Source organism: Halichondria panicea, chromosome 5 (genome assembly GCF_963675165.1).
Source record: "Halichondria panicea chromosome 5, odHalPani1.1, whole genome shotgun sequence".
In the NCBI taxonomy this organism is placed as follows: domain Eukaryota; kingdom Metazoa; phylum Porifera; class Demospongiae; order Suberitida; family Halichondriidae; genus Halichondria; species Halichondria panicea.
This window is the reverse complement of record NC_087381.1, coordinates 596,791-619,085: the sequence shown is the minus strand read 5'-3', so window position 1 is coordinate 619,085 and position 22,295 is coordinate 596,791. Positions and strand designations below refer to the sequence as shown.

Below are 22,295 nucleotides of genomic sequence, written 5' to 3'. Positions count from 1 at the left end.
TACTCTAGCAAGATTGCCAATGATGAACTGCTTACTGTGGAAGTCAGTTACTTTCCTGAGCCTGGTTTGGGCTGTTGGAGGTGAGCTCACTCACTAGGCTGAAATATGATATTATAGATATTATAGATAGAAAGGGGGGCTGGTTGTTTGCTGCTTAAATAGTTCTGTTATTGCAGCCTTTTCAGAAATATCAGTTTACTAGTTAATTGTTGATCAGATCTGTTAACATGCTATATAGACATTAACCAAACGGGGGTTTCATTTGAGACCACTGAAACACCCCTGCAGGATCCGCCATGCACTGTAGATCTCATTCATTCTTCTGCCTACAATGAGCTCAGTAGCTATAAATTCATTATGATGTTTCTACTCTCTAATTGCGTGCATGATATTTTCTGCTACAAATTAATTTGAGTGAAATCCATAAACGTACTCTATACAGTACACTGTACTTGTTGTTGTCCTGCATGTTAGCTATAGAATATGAAATTGCTTCCCTAGCCCTATACGTATGAGAGTTAGGTACAAAGGTTACCTACAGATCACATGATACATACATCGAACAGAATTAAGAGTGTTTTTTGATACAAGGTCTAGTCCCCATGTTGTACTGCTCAAAGGCCCGTACAACTCGGTTAGATGTCAAGTGCATTAGTAAAGCTACTGAAAACTGATAAGTTCCCTAAAAGTTTCCCTTGTTCTACTAGTACCAGGATCAAACAAGAAGATTCTGCATTTGTGTACAATAATGTGTAGGTGTTATCTAGTAATGAGGTAACACAATAATTTGACCTCTGATCAAAGGAAATGCAGTGCCAATATAATTTTATGACATAATGCATTGACAGTGGGAAAGTGAGAAAGTGATTTTTCGACACAAAACTTCCACACAAAACTGCTTTTATAGGGATGCTCTCTTTGAAGTAATTGTGGTTATTGTGCAAATGTTTCAAAGCAAAAAAGTAGTTATTATACATGCCCGATTGGAAATTCATGCCACAAGCTGTTTATTGGCCTGGTACCGGTATTATAGTAGATTGTGCATGGTCAGGGCCTTTCACTCATATAGTGGTATGACATCATTACATTTTTTTACATGATTAATTATACCACATTGATACAGATTAAAAATATAGTAATACATTATTCACGTCTGCACATAATTATATATACAGGACAATCAAGTGGAGACTTGAGCTTCCCCATAACAGGAAGCTTCTCTGGCAGACTGGAGGTCTATTACAGTGGACAATGGGGGACAGTGTGTGATGATAGCTTCAGTGCATTTGATGCAGTGGTGGCTTGTTGTCAACTAGGGTTCTTCACCTACACTCGATACGGAACAGTTGGAGAGTTAGGGTGAGTGTGTAAACTCATTATTCTTAGCCATCAAATCTGTCTTGAAAACGTGTACCTATTTATCTAGTAAAATTAAGCATCTATTAATTCAAGCTGTGAAATGACTACTGCGTTTCAGCTGGATGTAGCTGCTAGATCGAGCTCATGAATAATAATTCCTTCTATAGTTTCTCTCCAGTTTCGAATCCATCAACTCCAATATGGCTGGAGCTTCGTTGTCGAGGAAATGAGAGCAGACTCATTGATTGTCCTGCTAACCCTATTGGAGTTGAAGATTGCTCCCATTCACAAGATGTGGCCTTGAACTGTACTGCAAGCCCTGCAAGTAATATACAGCATATTCAATAATTATCTCGAATTGTGTTGTTTTTAGGCCCAAATGGAGACCTTGGTCTGCACTGGATGTAAGTCAATAGTAGTATCAGTTAGTGCATGTACATGGCTGAGACCTTTTAGCAATTATTGTTCATGAAATATCTCAATGACATGTAAGTAATTATTGTGCTATCCAAGGGTCACCTGCCACCGCTACTACATTACTACGTGCATGCATTACGCCCGCGTGGTTGTAAAGTAGTTGCCACCTATATAGAATCAACCATATTATATTATTATATGGTTGCTGCCTAACATTTAGATGTCTCTTTTGTGAACTGGTTACATGAAGCCGCTGCCGCCGTGTGCTTCGTGTTACTAAAGTGGTGTTGGTTATGGTACGTGGCAACCATTTAACGTGACGTGTGCGCACTGCACGCTGTGTATATAGCAATGCATGGCGGGCGGGCGACCCTCTCGGCCATTACACATAATTTTAGTATACTAATTATTATAGCTACCTCAGATGCACTGATACACTATATGACATACTATATTTTTTATTATGCAGCAACTACATCAGCCTCGATTTGGATTTTTCTTGGAGTAGTTATGGGTACAACAATAACTATAGCCCTCATAATCATCAGCGCGACTGTAATTTTCATCTTCTTAAGACGTCGCCTGCATCCACCCCCAACGAGGAATCCACTAGATCATACTACGTCGACACATAATACAGCCTACTCCATGAACCAAAGATCCTCAAACTCGAATCAAGCCCCCCCTCAAAATGTTCATGGGGCTCAACCAACTGGACAATACGCCTCCTCCCCATACCGCACATCCTACCCTCAGCAACCCCCAGCTCCTTATTCCCTTGGAGAACCGCCCTCAGCTCCTTATTCCACTGAAGAACCTCCCTCAGCTCCGTACCCCACTGAATAACCTCCCCCTGTACTGTATTTTTCTGGCGGAGAAGCCCCGGGCTAAATATGGGTATCTTGATGTCTCATATTATAGCTCAATTTCTTAGCTCAATATAATTTTTTCCTTATTTGATATACCATGTCACAAAACTGTCTATTATACATGCTTGCATGGTATTTGGCCAGAAACCGTCAATTCTTTCATCTCCCAAATATGAACTTTGAGCTGGGACACTGTTTGATAAGATAATTATATAAAAAATTTTGTTTTCAGAAAATCATAAGCTATAGACTGGCTAATTATTTTTGGACTTAGTGCTTTCACTTTCTATAGATAGCTACACTTTAGGCCACTGTTAGTTGCATACTTGTTTCAGATGAGAATACTAGCTCAACTCCGATGAGGGAGGGAGGTGTTCATTACCCATTATCCCATTATTTGATGACGTCATATCCTGTTTTTTAACTGACGAAAATACACAAAAGGACGGAGTCTAAACTTTAATTTTTTTTATGCACTGGCTTTTTGGTGCACAATGCAACTTGCACATGGCACATGGTAAAATAATGCAATGTCAGCAAAAAAAGGACTTTGACCTCAAATAATGGCTGACATCAGCAATAATGACTTAATTGAGGAGATGAGCAAAACCGAGGAGGGAGGTTGATCTGAAACAAGTATGCAACTAACAGTGGCCTTACATGAGCCCAGCCTATTTAGTACATGTAAATAAGTATACAATGAATATTGGGATTCGGCATCACTAATAAACCACAGACACTATATGATGTCAGAGGTCAATAATACAATTCAAGTTGTATACATTGCACACTTTGTTCTATAATAATTATACTCATGCATGATTCATCTTCAAGTTATCCACTTTTTCATATCTGAAAAACTAGCTTGACGAGTTTTAAATAAAGTTTTCGAGTGCACTCGGATGCGCTCTCAGTTGACTAGTTAATTGAGCACATACAAAGTCAGCATTGGCAATAGTTTTTGCAGGGACGTAACATTTTGCCCCCCCCCTCCCCCATTGTTCGTCCAGTACCAGGCTTGAGCACCCCCCTGCTTAGAAACGCCCCTGCTGGGTGATCACACTACACATGCCTGAAGGTTAGACCTATACTAACATCATTAAATATAATCCTATATGACACAATATCCATTTATTTACTGAACACATATATACATGCACACAGTTCATATACAACTGTACCCACTCTTTGATACGACATCCTTGATACCCATATCCTTGATACCCACATCCTTGATACCCATATCCTTGATACCACATCCTTGATACCCACATCCTGCATCTGCATGCATGAGAGAGGGTGTATACATGCATGAAAAAGTTATATGCCCTCATTTTGATACTGAATTGCAAGAAGCATATTGCCAATGATGAGTTGCTTGCTGTGGAAGTCAGTTATTGTCCTGAGCCTGGTTTGGGCTGTTGGAGGTGAGCACTATAGGCTAGGCTACTTCTGGCATATCTATAGATATCTAGATTTATTGTTATGTTTGTCATTCTTCTGCCTGCATGCAGGAGCTCAGTAATATTGTTGTTGTATGATTGATTACACGTGTGCATGATTGATTGTTTGTACAGGACAATCAACTGGAAGCCTGAGGCTGGTAGACAGCTTTAGTCGAACAGGAGGCTCCTCTGGCAGACTGGAGGTCTATTACAGTAGTCGATGGGGGACAGTGTGTCAGGACGGGTTTGGTATAAATGACGCAAGAGTGGCTTGTCGTCAACTAGGGTTCTCAAGCTACAGCCGATACGGAACAGTTCAAAGGCTAGAGTGAGTGTGTAAAGTCATCAAAAAGTTAACTATATAATTATAGTTATATTAGCTGTAATAATTATAACCCGCCATCGAATTATCCATCTTGTATATTGTACAGTAATACAGCGACTCAATAGCTAATTTTTATAACAGCTTTTGCAATAATTGTCATAATCATTTCCTAGCTATAAAATTATATAGTAAACCTTCATCAACTATTTTTTGAATATCACTGCATGCATGCATGCATGTAATTTTTATAATTATATAGCTAGTGCAATTGTGTTAACATGATCATTTCCCCCTATAGTTTCTTCCAAGCTTCATCAAGCACTCGGACATGGCTGGACGAGCTTCGTTGCTCAGGAACTGAGAGCAAACTCATTGATTGCCCTGCTAACACTATCGGAGTTGAAGATTGCTCCCATTTTGAAGATGTGGCCTTGATCTGTACTGGAAGAACTACAAGTAAGAATAGATGAGTACGAATAGTGCGTATAAAAGCATTGGTACACTCCAATTAACCATATATCATAATTCATATACAGCCATGTAACGAATTCTGCTATAATTATACTTAGGCCCTTCAAGTGGAGACCTGAGACTGGTAGACAACTCATACTGAATAGAAGGTTCCTCTGGCAGACTGGAGGTCTATTACAATGGAACATGGGGGACAATGTGTTATGACAGTTTCAGTCGAAATAATGCAGTGGTGGCTTGTCGTCAACTAGGGTTCCCAGCCTTCAGATTATACGGAACAGTTGGATCGCTAGGGTGAGTGTGTAATAAGCTAATCAGAAAATAATCTTATTAACTATAATTAGCCGCGGTAATGACCCACATTTAAATTTTCATTGCATGTGGCCCTGCCAATAGTTATTAGCTATACTGTAACAGTGGACTGTGCCCTTAGTAAAAGTGTCTATTCCATGCAGCTTATGCTATATATAATTGCTCACGATCTAGCTCATAAATAAAATGGAGCAAACGATTTACCGTATCTTTAATAATTCCTTCTATAGTTTCTTCCCATCTTTATCAAATACTCTGATACTAGACGAGGTTCGTTGTCGAGGAACTGAGAGCAGACTGATTGATTGCCCTGCTAACACTATCGGAGTTGAAAATTGCACCCACACACGAGATGTGGGCTTGATCTGTGACCCTGAAGGTATGAGTATAGTGCTGTTGTAGTTTAATTTAATAGCGGTGCAGCATAATTATAGCAGGTATAATGAGTCGTGCTATTTACTTAGGTCCTTTTAATGGAGAACTGAGGCTGGTAGACAACTCAGGAGGCTCCTCTGGTAGACTGGAGGTCTCTTACAATAAAGCATGGGGGACAGTGTGTGACAATAACTTTGGTCCAAACGATGCAATGGTGGCTTGTCGACAGCTGGGGTATGCAAACTATACACAGTATGGACGAGTAGGAACATTAAGGTGAGTGTGTAAGATCATCACATTAATCAGTGATCTTGTTAAATTATACTAGATCTAGCCGTTCATTACTTGACATTGCATCATCCATCATGAAGAAACATACCTCATTGTACAGTTTTAATGAAGCCATATCAACCACTCGGATATGGCTGGATGAGCTTCGTTGCTTAGGAACTGAGAGCAGATTAATCAACTGTCCTGCTAATGCTATTGGAATTGCAAACTGCGGCCACTCACAAGATGTGGCCTTGATCTGTGAGGCTACTGCAAGTAAGAGAGTCTATCAATTAATATGCACTATTATATCACGAAGTGCAGTGGCCGTAACCATGCACTATACCCAACAAATATTATGGCAGCAATCGGCATAGCACGTGGCAACCAATTACCAAGACATATGCGCAATGCATGCTGTATAGCGATGCCATCCTACATATATGCCGGTGTGACTATAATAACATATACCTGAAATACGAATCGGGTACACTGATACTTATAATTATAGACTCTGCATGACATACATATATTTTTTTTTATGCAGCACCCACTTCATCAAGTTCATCATCCATCATCTCGATCAGCATTGGAGTAACTGTTCCTGTCATCATCATAGTTGTCCTATTTGTCTGCAGTTTCATAAGCAGAAGAGGTCGCCTGGCTCACCTCTCACTCAGGATTCTAGACACTAACAATACGTCGACAACTGCAACCGTCACAAATACACAAAATACAGCCTACTCCATGAATCAAAGATCCCCAAACTCTAATCAGCCTCCCCCTCCAAATGTGCATGGACCTCAACCAGCAGCTGCCTACCCGATTGGACAATATGCTGACCCCCAGTATCCCACGTCCTATCCTCAGCAACCCCCAGCCCCTGAAAAACCACTGCATTGTACTTGTCTGGCGGAGAAGCCCCTCCTGCATATCCTGGCTAAGTATACCGTCCACTAAGTATTATTAGTGTTCTTACGAAATTGACTGATAGGGACATAGCAAGTTAGTATGATCTGCTGCGTGTACTTGATGTCTCCATAGTTCAATTTTTATCCACCTTATAAATGTTATCTAAATAATGACAAAGCACTAATGCACATACACTGATAGAGTCTACACCCCAAAAAGCAACATGCACATTCCCATTCATGGCTGTACATAGAGCTGAACAGAAATGATGAATGACTCTATAATGATATTCATACCTGTCATAATTTGCTCTGCTAATGTGACGTGTGTATGGTGGGCCAACCTCGTGATCATAATTATACAGTCATCAGGCATCATAATGACACTTTCTGGGTTCATTACGTACATGTAGATCTACACACAGTCTAGTGTAAAGGCAAACACTAGAAGAGAAATAGATGGAAACAGGTCACATTGGCCGGAACAAACAAGCATGCGCGTAGGGAGTCATTCACTCCTGGGGGAGTCCCCCACACCTTAGGCAGGAATGACCAGGGGGTCACTCCCACCGGGGAGTCATTCATTCCTTGATCCTCTGACACCAGACGTGAAATACTATTTAACTTTGGTGTGCCTTCACTGCACTTTTCATATATAAACTATAATTAAAGCAAGAAGCATTACCAATGATGAGTTGCTTGCTGTGCATGTGGAAGTCAGTTACTTTTCTGAGCCTGGTTTGGGCTGTTGGAGGTGAGCACACTCATACCGTAAGATCTCGATTTAAAGCGACACTTTTTAATAATTACAAAGCCAGAGGTCGCTTCTTTTTAAAGTCCTGGTGTCGCATATTTAGAGGGTCGCATCTAATTGGAGGTAACTTGACAGAGTCTACTTGCCTCGATTTCAGGCCACTGATTTTCCAGTGGGCTACAATCGAGGCTAGGGAGAGTGACTACATTTACCTCTATTTAGAACGCGACATTAAAAAATAATTGTCAACGCAGCTGTCGCTACTTTTAGAGGTCAGAAAATTGCTGAAGCTCCTGGCTGTCGCATATTTGGAGGGTCGCCTTAAATTGAGGTCTTTTTTGAGTGAAATCCCTAAACGTGTACTCTGTTAATACTATTACTGGTCTTGTTGTTGTCCTCAATGTTAGTTAGCTATAGAATAGACTAGAAATTGCTTCCCTATGTATGTGACTAAGAGTTGGGTACAGGTTACCTGCAGATCACATGATACTTCATTGGGTACAAAAACGTTCTCTGTGAATAATCATAATCTGTAATAGTCTTGTTGTGTTGGATGTAAATATGTAGCGAAATTTAAATTTTTGCTGTTTTCGTGGGTTAGCAATACTACACAAAATTGTTGAATTATCTGCTATAACGTGCAAAGGATAGAAATTATTACTATATAGCTGCGATATGAGTGAACATTGAAATTAGACCAAATTGTTGATGATACAAGATTAAAAATTCAGTTTTCTACTAACAAATTTCATTCTTAGGGTGATTGACAATTGTTATTCACGTCTGCATACTTATACTGGACAATCAATTAGTGGAGAGCTGAGGCTGGTAGGTAACTTTAGTCCCTTTAGTCAAACAAGAGGCTCCTCTGGCAGACTGGAGTTTTATTACAGTGGTCGATGGGGAACAGTGTGTCAGGATATGTTCAGTGCAAGTGATGCAAGAGTGGCTTGTCGTCAACTAGGGTTCTCAACCTACACTCGATACGGAACAGTTGGAGCGCTAGGGTGAGTTTGTAGAAAGTAATCTTGTTAACTACATTGCCATCTAAACATCCCGTTTTGAAGAAATATGTAGCGAAATTTTAATTTTTGCTGTTTTCGTGGGTTAGCAATACTATACACGAAATTGTTGAATTATCTGCTATAACGTGCAAAGGATAGAAAGCGTGACCTGGGAATGTTTCTGGTAAAACAGTCAACCCTATTCAACGATAAAGGCCATTTCACACAATTTAAGTGCCTCAAAAATTTCGCGCTATACGGTTTTAGTGGAAGCTCTGAGCAATCATCAAGTTCATTACTGATTAGAAAATGCACAAATAAACTTCTCTTCTATATAGCTTAGTGTTCTTGCTCTTATACAATGCTTCTTGTAATGCTTCTTACCATATACAGTACTGGAGTGTTGGTCTAGCCAATAGTGTAGCTTCAGTTATAGACCATGGCATCTGTGCCTATATATATATAGTAAAAAGTGTCTATTCAAGCCATGAACAAGCCATGAAATGACTATACTGCGTGCATAAACTTCCAGCTCATTCTGTATGTGCATGTATAGCTGTTTAAGATCACTGAGATCGAACCGGCTTATAAAGCAAACAATTTACCATATAACCTTAATAATTCCTTCTATAGTTTCTCCTAACTTTCAAATTCATCAATTACTCCGATATGGCTGGACGAGCTTAGTTGTAGAGGAACTGAGAGCAGACTCATTGATTGCCCTGGTGACCCTATTGGAGTTGAAGATTGTGACCATTCAAAAGATGTGGCGGGCGACCCTCTCGGCCATTACACATAATTTTAGTATGCTAATTATTATACCTTGCATGCACTGATACACTGTATGACATACTATATGTATTTTTATTATGCAGCACCCACTTCATCAACTACATCAGCCGAAGTCTGGATTAGTATTGGAGTCACTATTCCTATAATCATTATGTTCGTCATCGCGGTTGTGATTGGCACGGTGATAGGACGTCGCCAGGATCGCCTGAATCGCGACCCACCAAGGAATCCCCTAGATCACACTACGTCGACACATAACACAGCCTACTCCATGAACCAAAGATCTTCAAACTCTAATCAAACCCCTCCTCAAAATGTTTATGGGGCTCGACCAACTGGACAAAATGCCGCCTCCCCGTACCGCATGTCCTACCCTCAGCAACCCCCAAACATATCCTACCCTCAGCAACCCCCAAACACATCCTACCCTCAGCAACCTCCAGACACGTCCTACCCTCAGCAACCCCCAGCCACTGCAAAACCACCCCCTGCACTGTATTTTTCTGGCAGAGAAGCCCCTCCACCATATCCGGGATAACTTTTGATGTCTCATATTATAGCTCAATTTCATAACTCAATATTCTCTTTTCCTTATTTTTTATACAATCACAAAACTGTCTATTATAATCCATACATGCTTTCATGGTATTTGGCCAGAAACTGTCAATTCTTTCATCTCCCAAATATGAACTTTGAGCTGGGAAAATGTTTGATATAAGCTTTCAGAAAATCATAAGCTATAGACTGGCTAATAATTTTTGGTGCTTTCACTTTCTAGATACACTTTACATGAGCCCAGTACCTACAACTGTACATGCATGTATTTAGTATACATGTACTAAATAAGAAGCCCTATTTTATAATAGCTATAATTATTATACAATGTTGGATCATGAATAACATTAATATTGGGATTCGTCATCACTAATAAAAAACAACAGACATCCATGATGTCAGAGGTCAATAATACAGTTCAAGGGTCACATACATGAGGGATCGAGTTGCATGTCTTTAACATGCAGATGACACGCGGATGTCGTACCTCCTTAGTTGGGCGGATTAGTACCTCCTCTGCCTAAGTTCAGTACTAAATACACACACAGGTCACATGAACAATCCCACCAGTTCATACCACCCATGCACACGGTTGAGAGCTGTATAAAAGTTGTGCTTTCATTTTGATACTGAATTAAATCAAGAAACATTACCAATATAATGAGTTACTTACTGTGGAAGACAGTTACTCTCCTGAGCCTGGTTTGGGCTGTTGGAGGTGAGCTGGATAAAAATACCTAAAGTGAGATGTTTCCACTCTGTATGATGATTGTGTGCATTGCATGGTTGTTTCTGCGAAGAAAACTCAATTATGAGACAGAAATATATGAATTGAGCGAGATCTATCGGACTCTATATAGCTGTTATAATAATTACTGTACATACTGTTGCGTTATCGTCCTGCATGGCAATAGCTACAGCATATAATTATGACAATAATTATTATATAGTAAATATCATGGCAGCTTTGAAATTGAAAGAACAGTTGTAGACTATAATTATGGTAGAATCACAGAATGGTGTGGATATGATCAATTCTGCTAATAAAGTCGGTTAAACAGGTATTAGGTGAACGAAAATCACAACGTTCTCCTAGCTGTTGTAACTTTAGACGAATCCTGTACCAGTCTTGTTGCCATCCTGTTATAGAAAGGCTTCTGAAAACTAGCCGATTATACACACTCAGGGGGATCCTGTGTACACACCAGCCATGCATTTTCCAGTTTGGAAGAATATGCATGGCATGCATATCCACAGGATTTCCTATAGTGTTTCCTGGGTGCGTAAATTGCATCTATATATAGTGGCAGGAACACACACACACATTCCTCCTTTCCTAAATCACTATAAAGCATGTTTTTCGTTCTTATGTACTTGCATGTTAGCTATACCACAGTTATGTAGGGAATATACGTGTACTGTGTATACAGTGTTGAATGTATACACAAGTCATGCATGTATTCATCTTGATTTTCGTTTCTGTATATATATATACAGGACAATCAAGTGGAGATCTGAGGCTGGTAGACAGAGTTAGTCGAACAGGAGGCTCCTCTGGCAGACTGGAAGTCTATTACAGTAGACAATGGGGGACAGTGTGTGATGACTTCTTCAGTCCAGATGATGCAAGAGTGGCTTGTCGTCAACTAGGGTTCTCAAACTACACTCGATACGGAACAGTTGGAAGGCTAGGGTGAGTGTGTAAGCTCATCAGAAAATAATTTAATTTTCATGACTTTCCATAGAATCATTCACCTTAGTGAAGAAACATGTATATATACCATGTACTGTATTGTACAGTTTGTATTATTACAGATATACTTGATAAAGTTATAGGTTTCAATGAAATCTCATCGAACTCAATAGCTAATTTCTATATAGCATTATTATATGGTCATAAAATCATTTCCTCCTATAACTATGTTTATAAATTCTTCAAACCTTTATCAAGTATATCATTGCATGCATGTAATAAATGTATTATAGCTGGTGCAATTGTATTAACATGGTCATTACCTCCTATATAGTTTCTCCCAAGCTGCATCATTCATTTGGACATGGCTGGACAATCTTCGTTGTCGAGGAACTGAGAGGAGACTCATTTTTTGCCCTGCCAACCCTATCGGAGTTGAAGATTGCACCCATTCTGAAGATATAGCCTTGGTCTGCACTGCAAGCACTGCAAACACTACAAGTAAGAGTAGTATGAATGCCGATATGTATAGTGTATGTACGTGTATATTACTAGCCAGCATTCTCAATAATTAATGAGTTGTGTTATTTATAGGCCCAAATGGAGATCTGAGGCTGGTAGACAGGTCAGGCCGAACAGGAGGCTCCTCTGGCAGACTGGAGACAATGGACAATGGGGGACAGTGTGTGATGACCTCTTCAGTCCAAATGATGCAGTGGTGGCTTGTCGTCAACTAGGGTTCTCAAACTACACTCGATACGGAACAGTTGGAAGGCTAGGGTGAGTGTGTAATGTGTAAGCTCATCAGAAAATAATTTAATCTTTCATGACTTTCCATAGAATCAGTCACCTTAGTGAAGAAACATGTATATACCATGTACTGTATTGTACAGTTTGTATTATTACAGATATACTTGATAAAGTTATAGGTTTCAATGAAATCTCATCGAACTCAATAGCTAATTTCTATATAGCATTATTATATGGTCACAAAATCATTTCCTCCTATAACTATGTTTATAAATTCTTCAAACCTTTATCAAGTATATCATTGCATTCGTGTAATAAATGTATTATAGCTGGTGCAATTGTGTTAACATAATCATTACCTCCTATAGTTTCTCTGAAGCTTCATCATTCACTCGAACATGGCTGGACAATCTTGGTTGTCGAGGAACTGAGAGCAGACTCGTTAATTGCCCTGCCCACCCTATCGGAGTTGAAGATTGCACCCATTCAGAAGACGTGGCCTTGTTCTGTGCTGCTAGCACTGCAAGTAAGAGTAGTATGAATGCCGATATGTATAGTGTATGTACGTGTATATTACTAGCCAGCATTGTCAATATTTATTCCATTAATGAGTTGTGTTGTTTATAGGCCCAAATGGAGACCTGAGGCTGGTAAGCAACTCAGGCCGAACAGGAGGCTCCTCTGGCAGACTGGAGTTCTATTACAGTAGACAATGGGGGACAGTGTGTGATGACCTCTTCAGTCCAGATGATGCAGTGGTGGCTTGTCGTCAACTAGGGTTCTCAAACTACACTCAATATGGAACAGTTGGAAGGCTAGGGTGAGTGTGTAAGCTCATCAGAAAATAATTTAATTTTTCATGACTTTCCATAGAATCATTCACCTTAGTGAAGAAACATGTATATATACCATGTACTGTATTGTACAGTTTGTATTATTACAGATATACTTGATAAAGTTATAGGTTTCAATGAAATCTCATCGAACTCAATAGCTAATTTCTATATAGCATTATTATATGGTCATAAAATCATTTCCTCCTATAACTATGTTTATAAATTCTTCAAACCTTTATCAAGTATATCATTGCATTTGTGTACTAAATGTATTATAGCTGGTGCAATTGTGTTAACATGATCATTACCTCCTATAGTTTCTCTGAAGCTTCATCATTCACTCAGACATGGCTGGACAAGCTTCGTTGTCGAGGAACTGAGAGCAGACTCATTAATTGCCCTGCTAACACTATCGGAGTTGAAGATTGCACCCATTCAGAAGACGTGGCCTTGTCCTGTGCTGCAAGCACTGCAAGTAAGAGTAGTATGAATGCCGATATGTATAGTGTATGTACGTGTATATTACTAGCCAGCATTCTCAATAATTATTCCATTAATGAGTTGTGTTGTTTATAGGTCCAAATGGAGACCTGAGGCTGGTAGACAGGTCAGGCCGAACAGGAGGCTCCTCTGGTAGACTGGAGGTCTATTACAATGGACAATGGGGGACAGTGTGTAATGACAGCTTTGGTGTAAATGATGCAAGAGTGGCTTGTTGTCAACTAGGGTTCTCAACCTACACTCGATATGGAAATGTTGAAACACTAGGGTGAGTGTGTATTATCGGCTCATCATTGAGTAATACTTACTGACTTAACATTGGATCACATCCATCATTCTATAGTTTGTGCAATATTTGTGATAGTCAGTTCTTTCCATAGATTCTTCCAAGCTTCATCATCCACTCGGACATGGTTAGACGAGCTTCGTTGTCGAGGATCTGAGAGCAGACTCATTAATTGTCCTGCTAACACTATCGGAGTTGAAAATTGTGGCCATTCAGAAGATATTGCCTTGTCCTGTACTGGATGTAAGTCAATAGTAGTATCAGTTAGTGTGCATGTGCATGGCAGAGACGTTTTAGCTTGGATTTCACATATTTATAGTAGCCCATGCAGGGTCATCGATTGCCACGCTACTTGTGTGTTTGTCCTGCGTGGTTGTAAAACAGTGGCGTATCCAGCTAGGGGCTCAGGGTGCTCAAGCACCCCCCTAAGCTTAATATTAATTACTGCAACTTACTGGATAGCTGGGAGCTGAGCCTGAGCTTGCACTACAGAGCTAGCTAGAGCTCGCAGAAGTACTGTTGGAGACCACACCCTTCAGATATCCAAATTTCCTGAGCATGCGTACTGTGACTTATTAATACAAAAATTAATAGTACAAGCCAAAAGTCTGCATCAGGAGGTTGTTCCCTGTCAGTGTCTATATAATTCAGAAAGCACCAGCAGAGGACTAGAAACTAGACTACGAGGTAGAGGACAAAGAATCTTAAACAATGGTTTTGATACAGATTTTCTTGGTGATATATACGTAGTATAATTATTGTGTACTCTGCCTGTCACTAGCTGCTCAGCAGAGAGGCCGTCTTTCAGTGGTCTGAAGAGAATAAAGACAGCAGTACAATCACACACAGAACGATCGACTAACTGGACTAATTTCTACACATACACCATAACATACCTGTAGATAGTGATAATAGCTATAGAGATGAGTCAATTGTAGCATATAATACTCTATCTATGGTTGTAGGCAATGCATGGTAGAGTTGATATCATTGTGACTGTTCTTTATCAAGGTGTATCCCCTGTCATGCGCAGTAGAGGTGTGTGTGGCTTCTGGTGCGTGGGCGGACCTCAAAAATTTCGCGCTGTCGCGCGACCTAAGCACCCTCCTACTGATATTCCTAGAAACGCCACTGTAAAATGCTTACCACCTAGTGGTAGAACATTCAACCATATAGCGGTTGCTGCCTAACAAATGTGACATTCGTGAAGTGGTTACAGCCACGTATGTCACGCACGCACTGCATGATTCTGCAGCTGCACTTCGTGCATGTTAACGTTTGGTTTATGGTCGTGCTCACCTAAACAGCTATATGTATACATGCATGTACGTGTGTAGATGATCCATCTGTTTTGTTAGAGCTCTCACAGATCAAGTTCCAGTCATGAAGCGAAGCTTGTTCTTCCACCACTTCAGTCATCAACTCGTAGGTGGGCGTGGCCCCACACACGCAACTCAAATTATTGACACAAAGCGCGATGGCCGTAACCACTACACAGCAACCGCCACGTGGTAATCATGTATTGTGACACGTGCGTAATGCACGGGGTAGCCATGGCTGACCATCATATACATACAATATGACTATAATTATTACAGACCACATCGACATGCACTGACATATTGTATTTTTATGCAGCATTGGTATCTATCGGTGTTGGAGTGTCTTTTCCTGTTTTCATCATCATCGTTGTCGTTGTGATGATCGTTTTGTTCTGTAGTATCACAAGAAAACGTCGCCTGGCTCGCCCCCCACCCAGGAATCTAAACACTAACACTACGTCGACAACTGCAACCGTCACAAATACACAAAATACAGCCTACTCCATGAACCAAAGATCCCCAAACTCTAATCAACCTCCCCCTCCAAATGTGCATGCGCCTCAACCAGCAGCTGCCTACCCGACTGGACAATATGCTGCCCCCTCGTACTACACGTCTTACCCTCAGAAACCCCCAGCCCCTTATCCTCAGCAACCCCCGGCCCCTGAAAAACCACCCCCTGCACTGTATTTTTCTGGCGGAGAAGCCCCTCCACTATATCCAGGATAACTATATATGCATGCATGGGTATAATGCCCACAATTCAAGTACCTATATTGACCGATAGTGATAGCAAATTAGTATATCTGCTGTATATACTTGATGTCTCATAGCTCAATTTTCATCTCTCCTTCTGATATCAAATTTTTGTCAGAATAATTATGATAAAGCACTTACGCATGCATATACAGGTGTATAGGGACCATCATTAATTTAGTTATTTTTCGGCCTTGGACTTAGCCTAGATTCCAGGCACTCAGTATGTGATACTTTCTCATTGTCCTGCTAACTCTATCGGAGATGAAGATTACGTCCATTCACAAGATGTGGCCTTGGCCTGCACTGGAAGTAAGAGTCAAGTATCACTATTATGCATTACTGTACTATAGTAAACATCACTTCTAGACTATTCTAGATGGGTTGCAGTAGAACATTCTAGAACATTTTAGATCATGTGTTTTGTTAGTAGAACATTCTAGAAACAGGTGTTTAGTATTTAAGTAACAACTTGTGGACAAGATAACCTCCACCTTCCAAGACCATCCACCGAGCTACTCAGGAAAAGTTTTCAAGGAGCTCTCAAGTACAATGCGCTTCCTCAAGAACTCAAGAAAGCAAAAACAGTACCAGCGTTCAAGAACAGTATACACAAACTGTTCTCTAACTGCAACTAAGCCATTATTTTTCTACTTTCTTGTCTTTTGTTCATGTCTGTATATAGTAGATCTATACAGGACCTGCATTAAAACCCACACTGTGGATGCAGCATTTCCTGCCCAAATAAAAAGTTCTATCTATCTATCTAAGTGTTGAGTTTTGTATTTGTTGAGTGCCATCGAATTGACTGTGAAAACTGAATCAATGTTTAATATCTCAAATACTCTAAATCCCTGATCCCTCACACCTGCTCACCAACTTAGACGTGACTGTTAACTCTTAGACCGAGTTTCCTGTTAAACTGAAAGTATAATAATTATAGTGAAACAATTGACAATTATAATTATAGTGATAGCAAATTAGTTGATGTTTCATAGCTTAATTATTTTCTCGCCATTCGGTGTTTTGATTTTATATACATGTATAGATATCTGGTAGAATTATTGACACAAAACTGCATAATTATGCTTATAATGACAAAGCATGTGTAGATCTACTCAATGTGTTGTGCCAAGATTAACTTTAACGAACATTTGCAGTATTTCGTTGGTGCAAATTTTCGTAATTACTTCTAAATACTGATAGAGTCTACACCCTAAAAAGCAACATGCACGTACATAGCCTCGAATCCAGGCGGATAAAAATACGCCTGGTCTCGAGGCTAGGCTGTACATAGCTCTGCTTGGCTGACACTGTAGAGTGACTCTATAATGATATTCATACCTGTCATGGTTCATTAAATACACGCAGTCACCACCTATTGCATACAACTAAAATTAGGTACGTATTTAAGGTGCCTTCACTGCACTGTTCAAAACTATAAATCTACTCTAAGCAAGAAGCATTGCCAATGATGAGTTGCTTACTGTGGAAGTCAGTTACTTTCCTGAGCCTGGTTTGGGCTGTTGGAGGTGAGCTCACTCACTAGGCTGAAATATGTTTATTATAGATATTATAGGATAGAAAGGGGGGGCTGGTTGTTTGCTGCTCTGTTATTGCAGCCTTTTCAGAAATATCAGTTTACTAGTTAATTGTTGATCAGATCTGTTAACATGCTATATAGACATTAACCAAACGGGGGTTTCATTTGAGACCACTGAAACACCCCTGCAGGATCCGCCATGCACTGTAGATCTCATTCATTCTCATGCCTACAATGAGCTCAGTAGCTATAAATTCATTATGATGTTTCAACTCTCTAATTGCGTGCATGATATTTTCTGCTATAATTATATCAAATTAATTTGAGTGAAATCCATAAACGTATATACTCTGTTAATTATTACAGTACACTGTACTTGTTGTTGTCCTGCATGTTAATTATTTTTAGCTATAGAATATGAAATTGCTTCCCTAGCCCTACGTATGAGAGTTAGGTACAAAGGTTACCTACAGATCACATGATACATGCATCGAACAGAATTAAGAGTGTTTTTTGATACAAGGTCTAGTCCCCATGTTGTACGTACTGCTCAAAGGTACAACTCGGTTAGATGTCAAGTGCATTAGTAAAGCTACTGAAAACTGATAAGTACCCTAAAAGTTTCCCTTGTTCTACTAGTACCAGGATCAAACAAGAAGATGCTGCTAATGTGTAGGTGTTATCTAGTAATGAGGTACCGCAACAATTTGACCTCTGATCAAAGGAAATGCAGTGCCAATATAATTTTATGACATAATGCACTGACAGTGGGAAAGTGAGAAAGTGATTTTTCGACACAAAACTTCCACACAAAACTGCTTTTATAGGGATGCTCTCTCTGAAGTAATTGTGGTTACTGTGCAAATGTTTCAAAGCAAAAAGTAGTTATTATACATGCCCGATTGGAAATTCATGCCACAAGCTGTTTATTGGCCTGGTACCGGTATTATAGTAGATTGTGCATGGTCAGGGCCTTTCACTCATATAACAGTTAATAGTGGTAGACATCATCACATTTTGTACATGATTAATTAGACCACAGATTAAAAATTCACAGTTTTCTACTGAGTAATTGCCTACTGATATAGTAATACATTATTCATGTCTGCACATAATTATATATATAGGACAATCAAGTGGAGACTTGAGCTTCCCCATAATAGGAAGCTCCTCTGGCAGACTGGAGGTCTATTACAATGGACAATGGGGGACAGTGTGTAATGATAGCTTCAGTCCAATTGATGCAGTGGTGGCTTGTCGTCAACTAGGGTTCTTCACCTATACACACAATACGGAACAGTTGGAGAGTTAGGGTGAGTGTGTAAACTCATTATTCTTAGCCATCAAATCTAATCTGTCTTGAAAACGTGTACTGTATATAGCGCCAACTGTTTGAGGGGATTAATTTTTGTTGTTTTCGTAGGTTAGAATGCAATCCTACAAACATTTTTCGATGCATGACGTGCAAAGGATAGAAAGCGTGACCTGGGAGTGTTTCCGGTAAAACAGTCAACCCCTCAAATCTATTTAACGATTTAATAGCTTCGAGACCAGGCCGATTAAAATACGACCTGGTCTCTATTGCATGGATGATAGTGCACATGCGCGAACTGAGTTCCTCAGAATCTAAGGAATTCGTTCACGTTAGTAAACCTCCGTAAAATTATACCATAAACTAGTTTGTTTACTAGTTTCTTTCTGTATTATTTTTAATAAATACTTGTCTCCTGTGGCTTTATGCCCTCTATTGTGTTGTCAAGAAGGCTTACACACTTGCTCTCTACGATGGTCCTATGGTTGCAGTTGGAAGCACAAAGTCAAAGACTTACCATATAATTATAGTCTTTAAACTCTGTCTCCTGTGAAGCTGTGGCTTATGTTCTCTATTGCGTTGTCGAGAAGGTTTGCACACTATTCTGAAACCAGAATAGGCTCACATCTACCTCTACGATGGCCCTATGGTTGCAGTTGGAAGCACAAAGTTAAAGACTTGCCATATGGTCTGTCAGAAACCCAGTTCAAAACATCACGACCATCCAACCGTAGATGAGAGCCTCTTCTGGCTTCGTGAAGCCTTCTCAACACAACACCATAGAGAAGGCCACAGCTATAGCTAGCTAACTAGGCTATAAAAAGCTTCATATAATAGTAGATAGTACATGGGCGTGAACGGCCACCACGCCTATGATTAATTACACATGCAATAGATACCAGGCCGTATTTTAATCGGCCTGGATTCGAGGCTAACGATTTAAAGGCTATTCCATGAAATTGAAGTGCCTCGACTGAAAATGTAGCACTGTATATGCGGTGTATATGCGGTGTATATATAGCTAAGCTCTGTGTTATTGCTCTTATAAGATCTTCTTGTGATGCTCCTTACCATACTGGAGTGCAAAATGATCTTTCCAGGCCAGGAAAGTCTCATAAAACGCTGAAAAAATGGCTTTCAGAGCCAAAGAAAAGCCGATATGTGAACTTTCAGTAGCCTTTTTATCTTCATGTGGTTCAGCCAATAGGGTACACTGCACCTATTTATCTAGTAAAAGCATCTCAGTATTCAAGCTGTGAAATGACTACTGCGTTTCAGCTGGATGTAGCTGCTAGATTGAACTCATGAATAATTAATGAGCAATTAACTTATTAATAATTCCTTCTATAGTTTCTCTCCAGTTTCGAATCCATCAACTCCGATATGGCTGGACGAGCTTCGTTGTCGAGGAAATGAGAGCAGACTCGTTGATTGTCCTGCTAACCCTATTGGAGTTGAAGATTGCTCCCATTCACAAGATGTGGCCTTGGTCTGCACTGGATGTAAGTCAATAGTAGTATCAGTTAGTGCATGTACATGGCTGAGACCTTTTAGCTCAAAATGCAATTATTGTTCAGCAAATATCTCAATGACATGTAAGTAATTATTGTGGTATCCAAGGGTCACCTGCCACCACTACCACATTACCATGTGCATGCATTGTGCCCGCGTGGTTGTAAAATAGTTGCCACCTATATAGCGATAAAAGAATCAACCGTATTATATTATTATATGGTTGCTGCCTAACATTTAGATGTCTCTTTTGTGAACTGGTTACATGAAGCCGCTGCCGCCGTGTGCTTCGTGTTACTAAAGTGGTGTTGGTTATGGTACGTGGCAACCATTTAACGTGACGTGTGCGCACTGCACGCTGTACATATAGCGATGGCGGGCGACCCTCTCGGCCATTACACATAATTTTAGTATACTAATTATTATAGCTACCTCAGATGCACTGATACACTATATGACATACTATATTTTTTTATTATGCAGCAACTACATCAGCCCAGGTTTGGATTTTTCTTGGAGTAGTTTTGGGTACAATAACTACAGCCTTCATAATCATCAGCGCGACTGTAATTTTCAACTTCTTAAGACGTCGCCTGCATCCACCCCCAACGAGGAATCCACTAGATCATACTACGTCGACACATAATAAAGCCTACTCCATGAACCAAAGATCCTCAAACTCGAATCAAGCCCCCCCTCAAAATGTTCATGGGGCTCAACCAACTGGACAATACGCCTCCTCCCTATACCGCACATCCTACCCTCAGCAACCCCCAGCTCCTTATTCCCTTGGAGAACTGCCCTCAGCTCCTTATTCCACTGAAGAACCTCCCTCAGCTCTGTACCCCACTGAAGAACCTCCCTCAGCTCCTTATTCCACTGAAGAACCTCCCTCAGCTCTGTACCCCACTGAAGAACCTCCCTCAGCTCAGTACCCCACTGAAGAACCACCCCCTGCACTGTATTTTTCTGGCGGAGAAGCCGCCCCTTCACCATATCCGGGCTAAATATGGGTATACTTTGATGTCTCATAATTATTATAGCTCAATTTCTTAGCTCAATATTATCTTTTATATACAATCACAAAACTGCCTATTATAATCCATACATGCTTGCATGGTATTTGGCCAGAAACTATCATTTCCCAAATATGAACTTTGAGCTGGGACACTGTTTGTGATATAGATAATTATATAAAAAAATTATGTTTTCAGACAATCATAAGCTATAATTATAGATTGGCTAATTATTTTTGGACTTAGTGCTTTCACTTTCTATAGATACACTTTACATGAGCCCAGTACCAATTTAGTACATGTATACAATGTTGGATCATGAATAACATTAATATTGGGATGCGTCATCACTAATAAACCACACACACCAAAAAAATTATGATGCCAGAGGTCAATAATACAATTCAAGGGTCAAATACATGAGGGAGTTGTGCACATTTGAGGCCAGTAACGTAACTTTATGGTAAAACCTCAATAAAGGGGACACCTCCGAATAACAGACAAACCTCCTGACCAACTTGTGAGGTTCCAACTGTACCTTGCTATGGCCATGCGCACTGAGGCATAATAAATGGTTGTAAGTAGCTACAATCGTCATGTTAGCCGCCACCGTATACAGTCAGTAGCCTACTAGCATTATCTAAGTTATTTGCAGCAAGACCAAATTATATAGGTCACAGTTTGTTATTATAGTAAAGGGTGAAATTGGGACTAACAAACTGACTGACAACATGAGTGTGCATGCAGGGGACTAACCCAACAGGATACAAACAGGACATGGAAGAAGATACTATAAAGGGTAATCACACTATACACACAAGCATGCCCAAGTACTCTTGATACAAGTGTAATAAGGATAAAGGTTAATGACCTAACATCAACACATCCTAAGTAAATTGTAAATACACA

The 22,295-nt window shown here is 40.0% G+C and overlaps 4 protein-coding genes across 4 annotated transcripts; all 4 read left to right on the top strand.

The window, feature by feature from the left end:
- Positions 1 to 22: 22 nt before the first annotated feature.
- Positions 23 to 4,885, top strand: LOC135336344 (neurotrypsin-like). Its single transcript, XM_064532106.1, has 5 exons — positions 23 to 80; positions 1,176 to 1,359; positions 1,527 to 1,684; positions 4,223 to 4,418; positions 4,714 to 4,885. The coding sequence occupies exons 1-5, from the start codon at positions 23 to 25 to the stop codon at positions 4,883 to 4,885; spliced, it is 768 nt and encodes a 255-aa protein (XP_064388176.1).
- Positions 3,474 to 7,388, top strand: LOC135336572 (neurotrypsin-like). Its single transcript, XM_064532427.1, has 8 exons — positions 3,474 to 4,072; positions 4,223 to 4,418; positions 4,714 to 4,871; positions 4,985 to 5,180; positions 5,429 to 5,577; positions 5,663 to 5,849; positions 5,965 to 6,119; positions 6,391 to 7,388. The coding sequence occupies exons 4-8, from the start codon at positions 5,083 to 5,085 to the stop codon at positions 6,801 to 6,803; spliced, it is 1,002 nt and encodes a 333-aa protein (XP_064388497.1). The 5' UTR covers positions 3,474 to 4,072; positions 4,223 to 4,418; positions 4,714 to 4,871; positions 4,985 to 5,082; the 3' UTR covers positions 6,804 to 7,388.
- Positions 7,389 to 9,455: 2,067 nt separating this feature from the next.
- LOC135336343 (galectin-3-like) lies at positions 9,456 to 9,842 on the top strand. Its single transcript, XM_064532105.1, has one exon. It carries the CDS (start codon positions 9,456 to 9,458, stop codon positions 9,840 to 9,842), a length of 387 nt encoding a protein of 128 aa, XP_064388175.1.
- A 2,222-nt stretch (positions 9,843 to 12,064) lies between these two features.
- On the top strand, positions 12,065 to 22,274 carry LOC135336342 (soluble scavenger receptor cysteine-rich domain-containing protein SSC5D-like). The gene is made up of 9 exons (XM_064532104.1): positions 12,065 to 12,078; positions 12,147 to 12,332; positions 12,671 to 12,828; positions 12,930 to 13,122; positions 13,456 to 13,613; positions 13,715 to 13,907; positions 14,020 to 14,115; positions 20,308 to 20,360; positions 20,854 to 22,274. The coding sequence occupies exons 1-9, from the start codon at positions 12,065 to 12,067 to the stop codon at positions 21,375 to 21,377; spliced, it is 1,575 nt and encodes a 524-aa protein (XP_064388174.1). The 3' UTR covers positions 21,378 to 22,274.
- Positions 22,275 to 22,295: the final 21 nt, after the last annotated feature.

What these genes read in the sequence shown, in the direction of transcription:
- LOC135336344 (XM_064532106.1), top strand. Translation starts at nt 23, where the DNA reads ATGAACTGCTTACTGTGGAAGTCAGTTACTTTCCTGAGCCTGGTTTGG. An exon ending in GGAACAGTTGGAGAGTTAGG is followed by an intron (nt 1,360 to 1,526) that starts GTGAGTGTGTAA and finishes TTCCTTCTATAG; the next exon opens with TTTCTCTCCAGTTTCGAATC. An exon ending in GGAACAGTTCAAAGGCTAGA is followed by an intron (nt 4,419 to 4,713) that starts GTGAGTGTGTAA and finishes TTCCCCCTATAG; the next exon opens with TTTCTTCCAAGCTTCATCAA.
- LOC135336572 (XM_064532427.1), top strand. Translation starts at nt 5,083, where the DNA reads ATGTGTTATGACAGTTTCAGTCGAAATAATGCAGTGGTGGCTTGTCGT. An exon ending in GGAACAGTTGGATCGCTAGG is followed by an intron (nt 5,181 to 5,428) that starts GTGAGTGTGTAA and finishes TTCCTTCTATAG; the next exon opens with TTTCTTCCCATCTTTATCAA. An exon ending in GGACGAGTAGGAACATTAAG is followed by an intron (nt 5,850 to 5,964) that starts GTGAGTGTGTAA and finishes CTCATTGTACAG; the next exon opens with TTTTAATGAAGCCATATCAA.
- LOC135336343 (XM_064532105.1), top strand. Translation starts at nt 9,456, where the DNA reads ATGTTCGTCATCGCGGTTGTGATTGGCACGGTGATAGGACGTCGCCAG.
- LOC135336342 (XM_064532104.1), top strand. An exon ending in CTGTGCTGCTAGCACTGCAA is followed by an intron (nt 12,829 to 12,929) that starts GTAAGAGTAGTA and finishes TGTTGTTTATAG; the next exon opens with GCCCAAATGGAGACCTGAGG. An exon ending in GGCCTTGGTCTGCACTGGAT is followed by an intron (nt 20,361 to 20,853) that starts GTAAGTCAATAG and finishes TTTATTATGCAG; the next exon opens with CAACTACATCAGCCCAGGTT.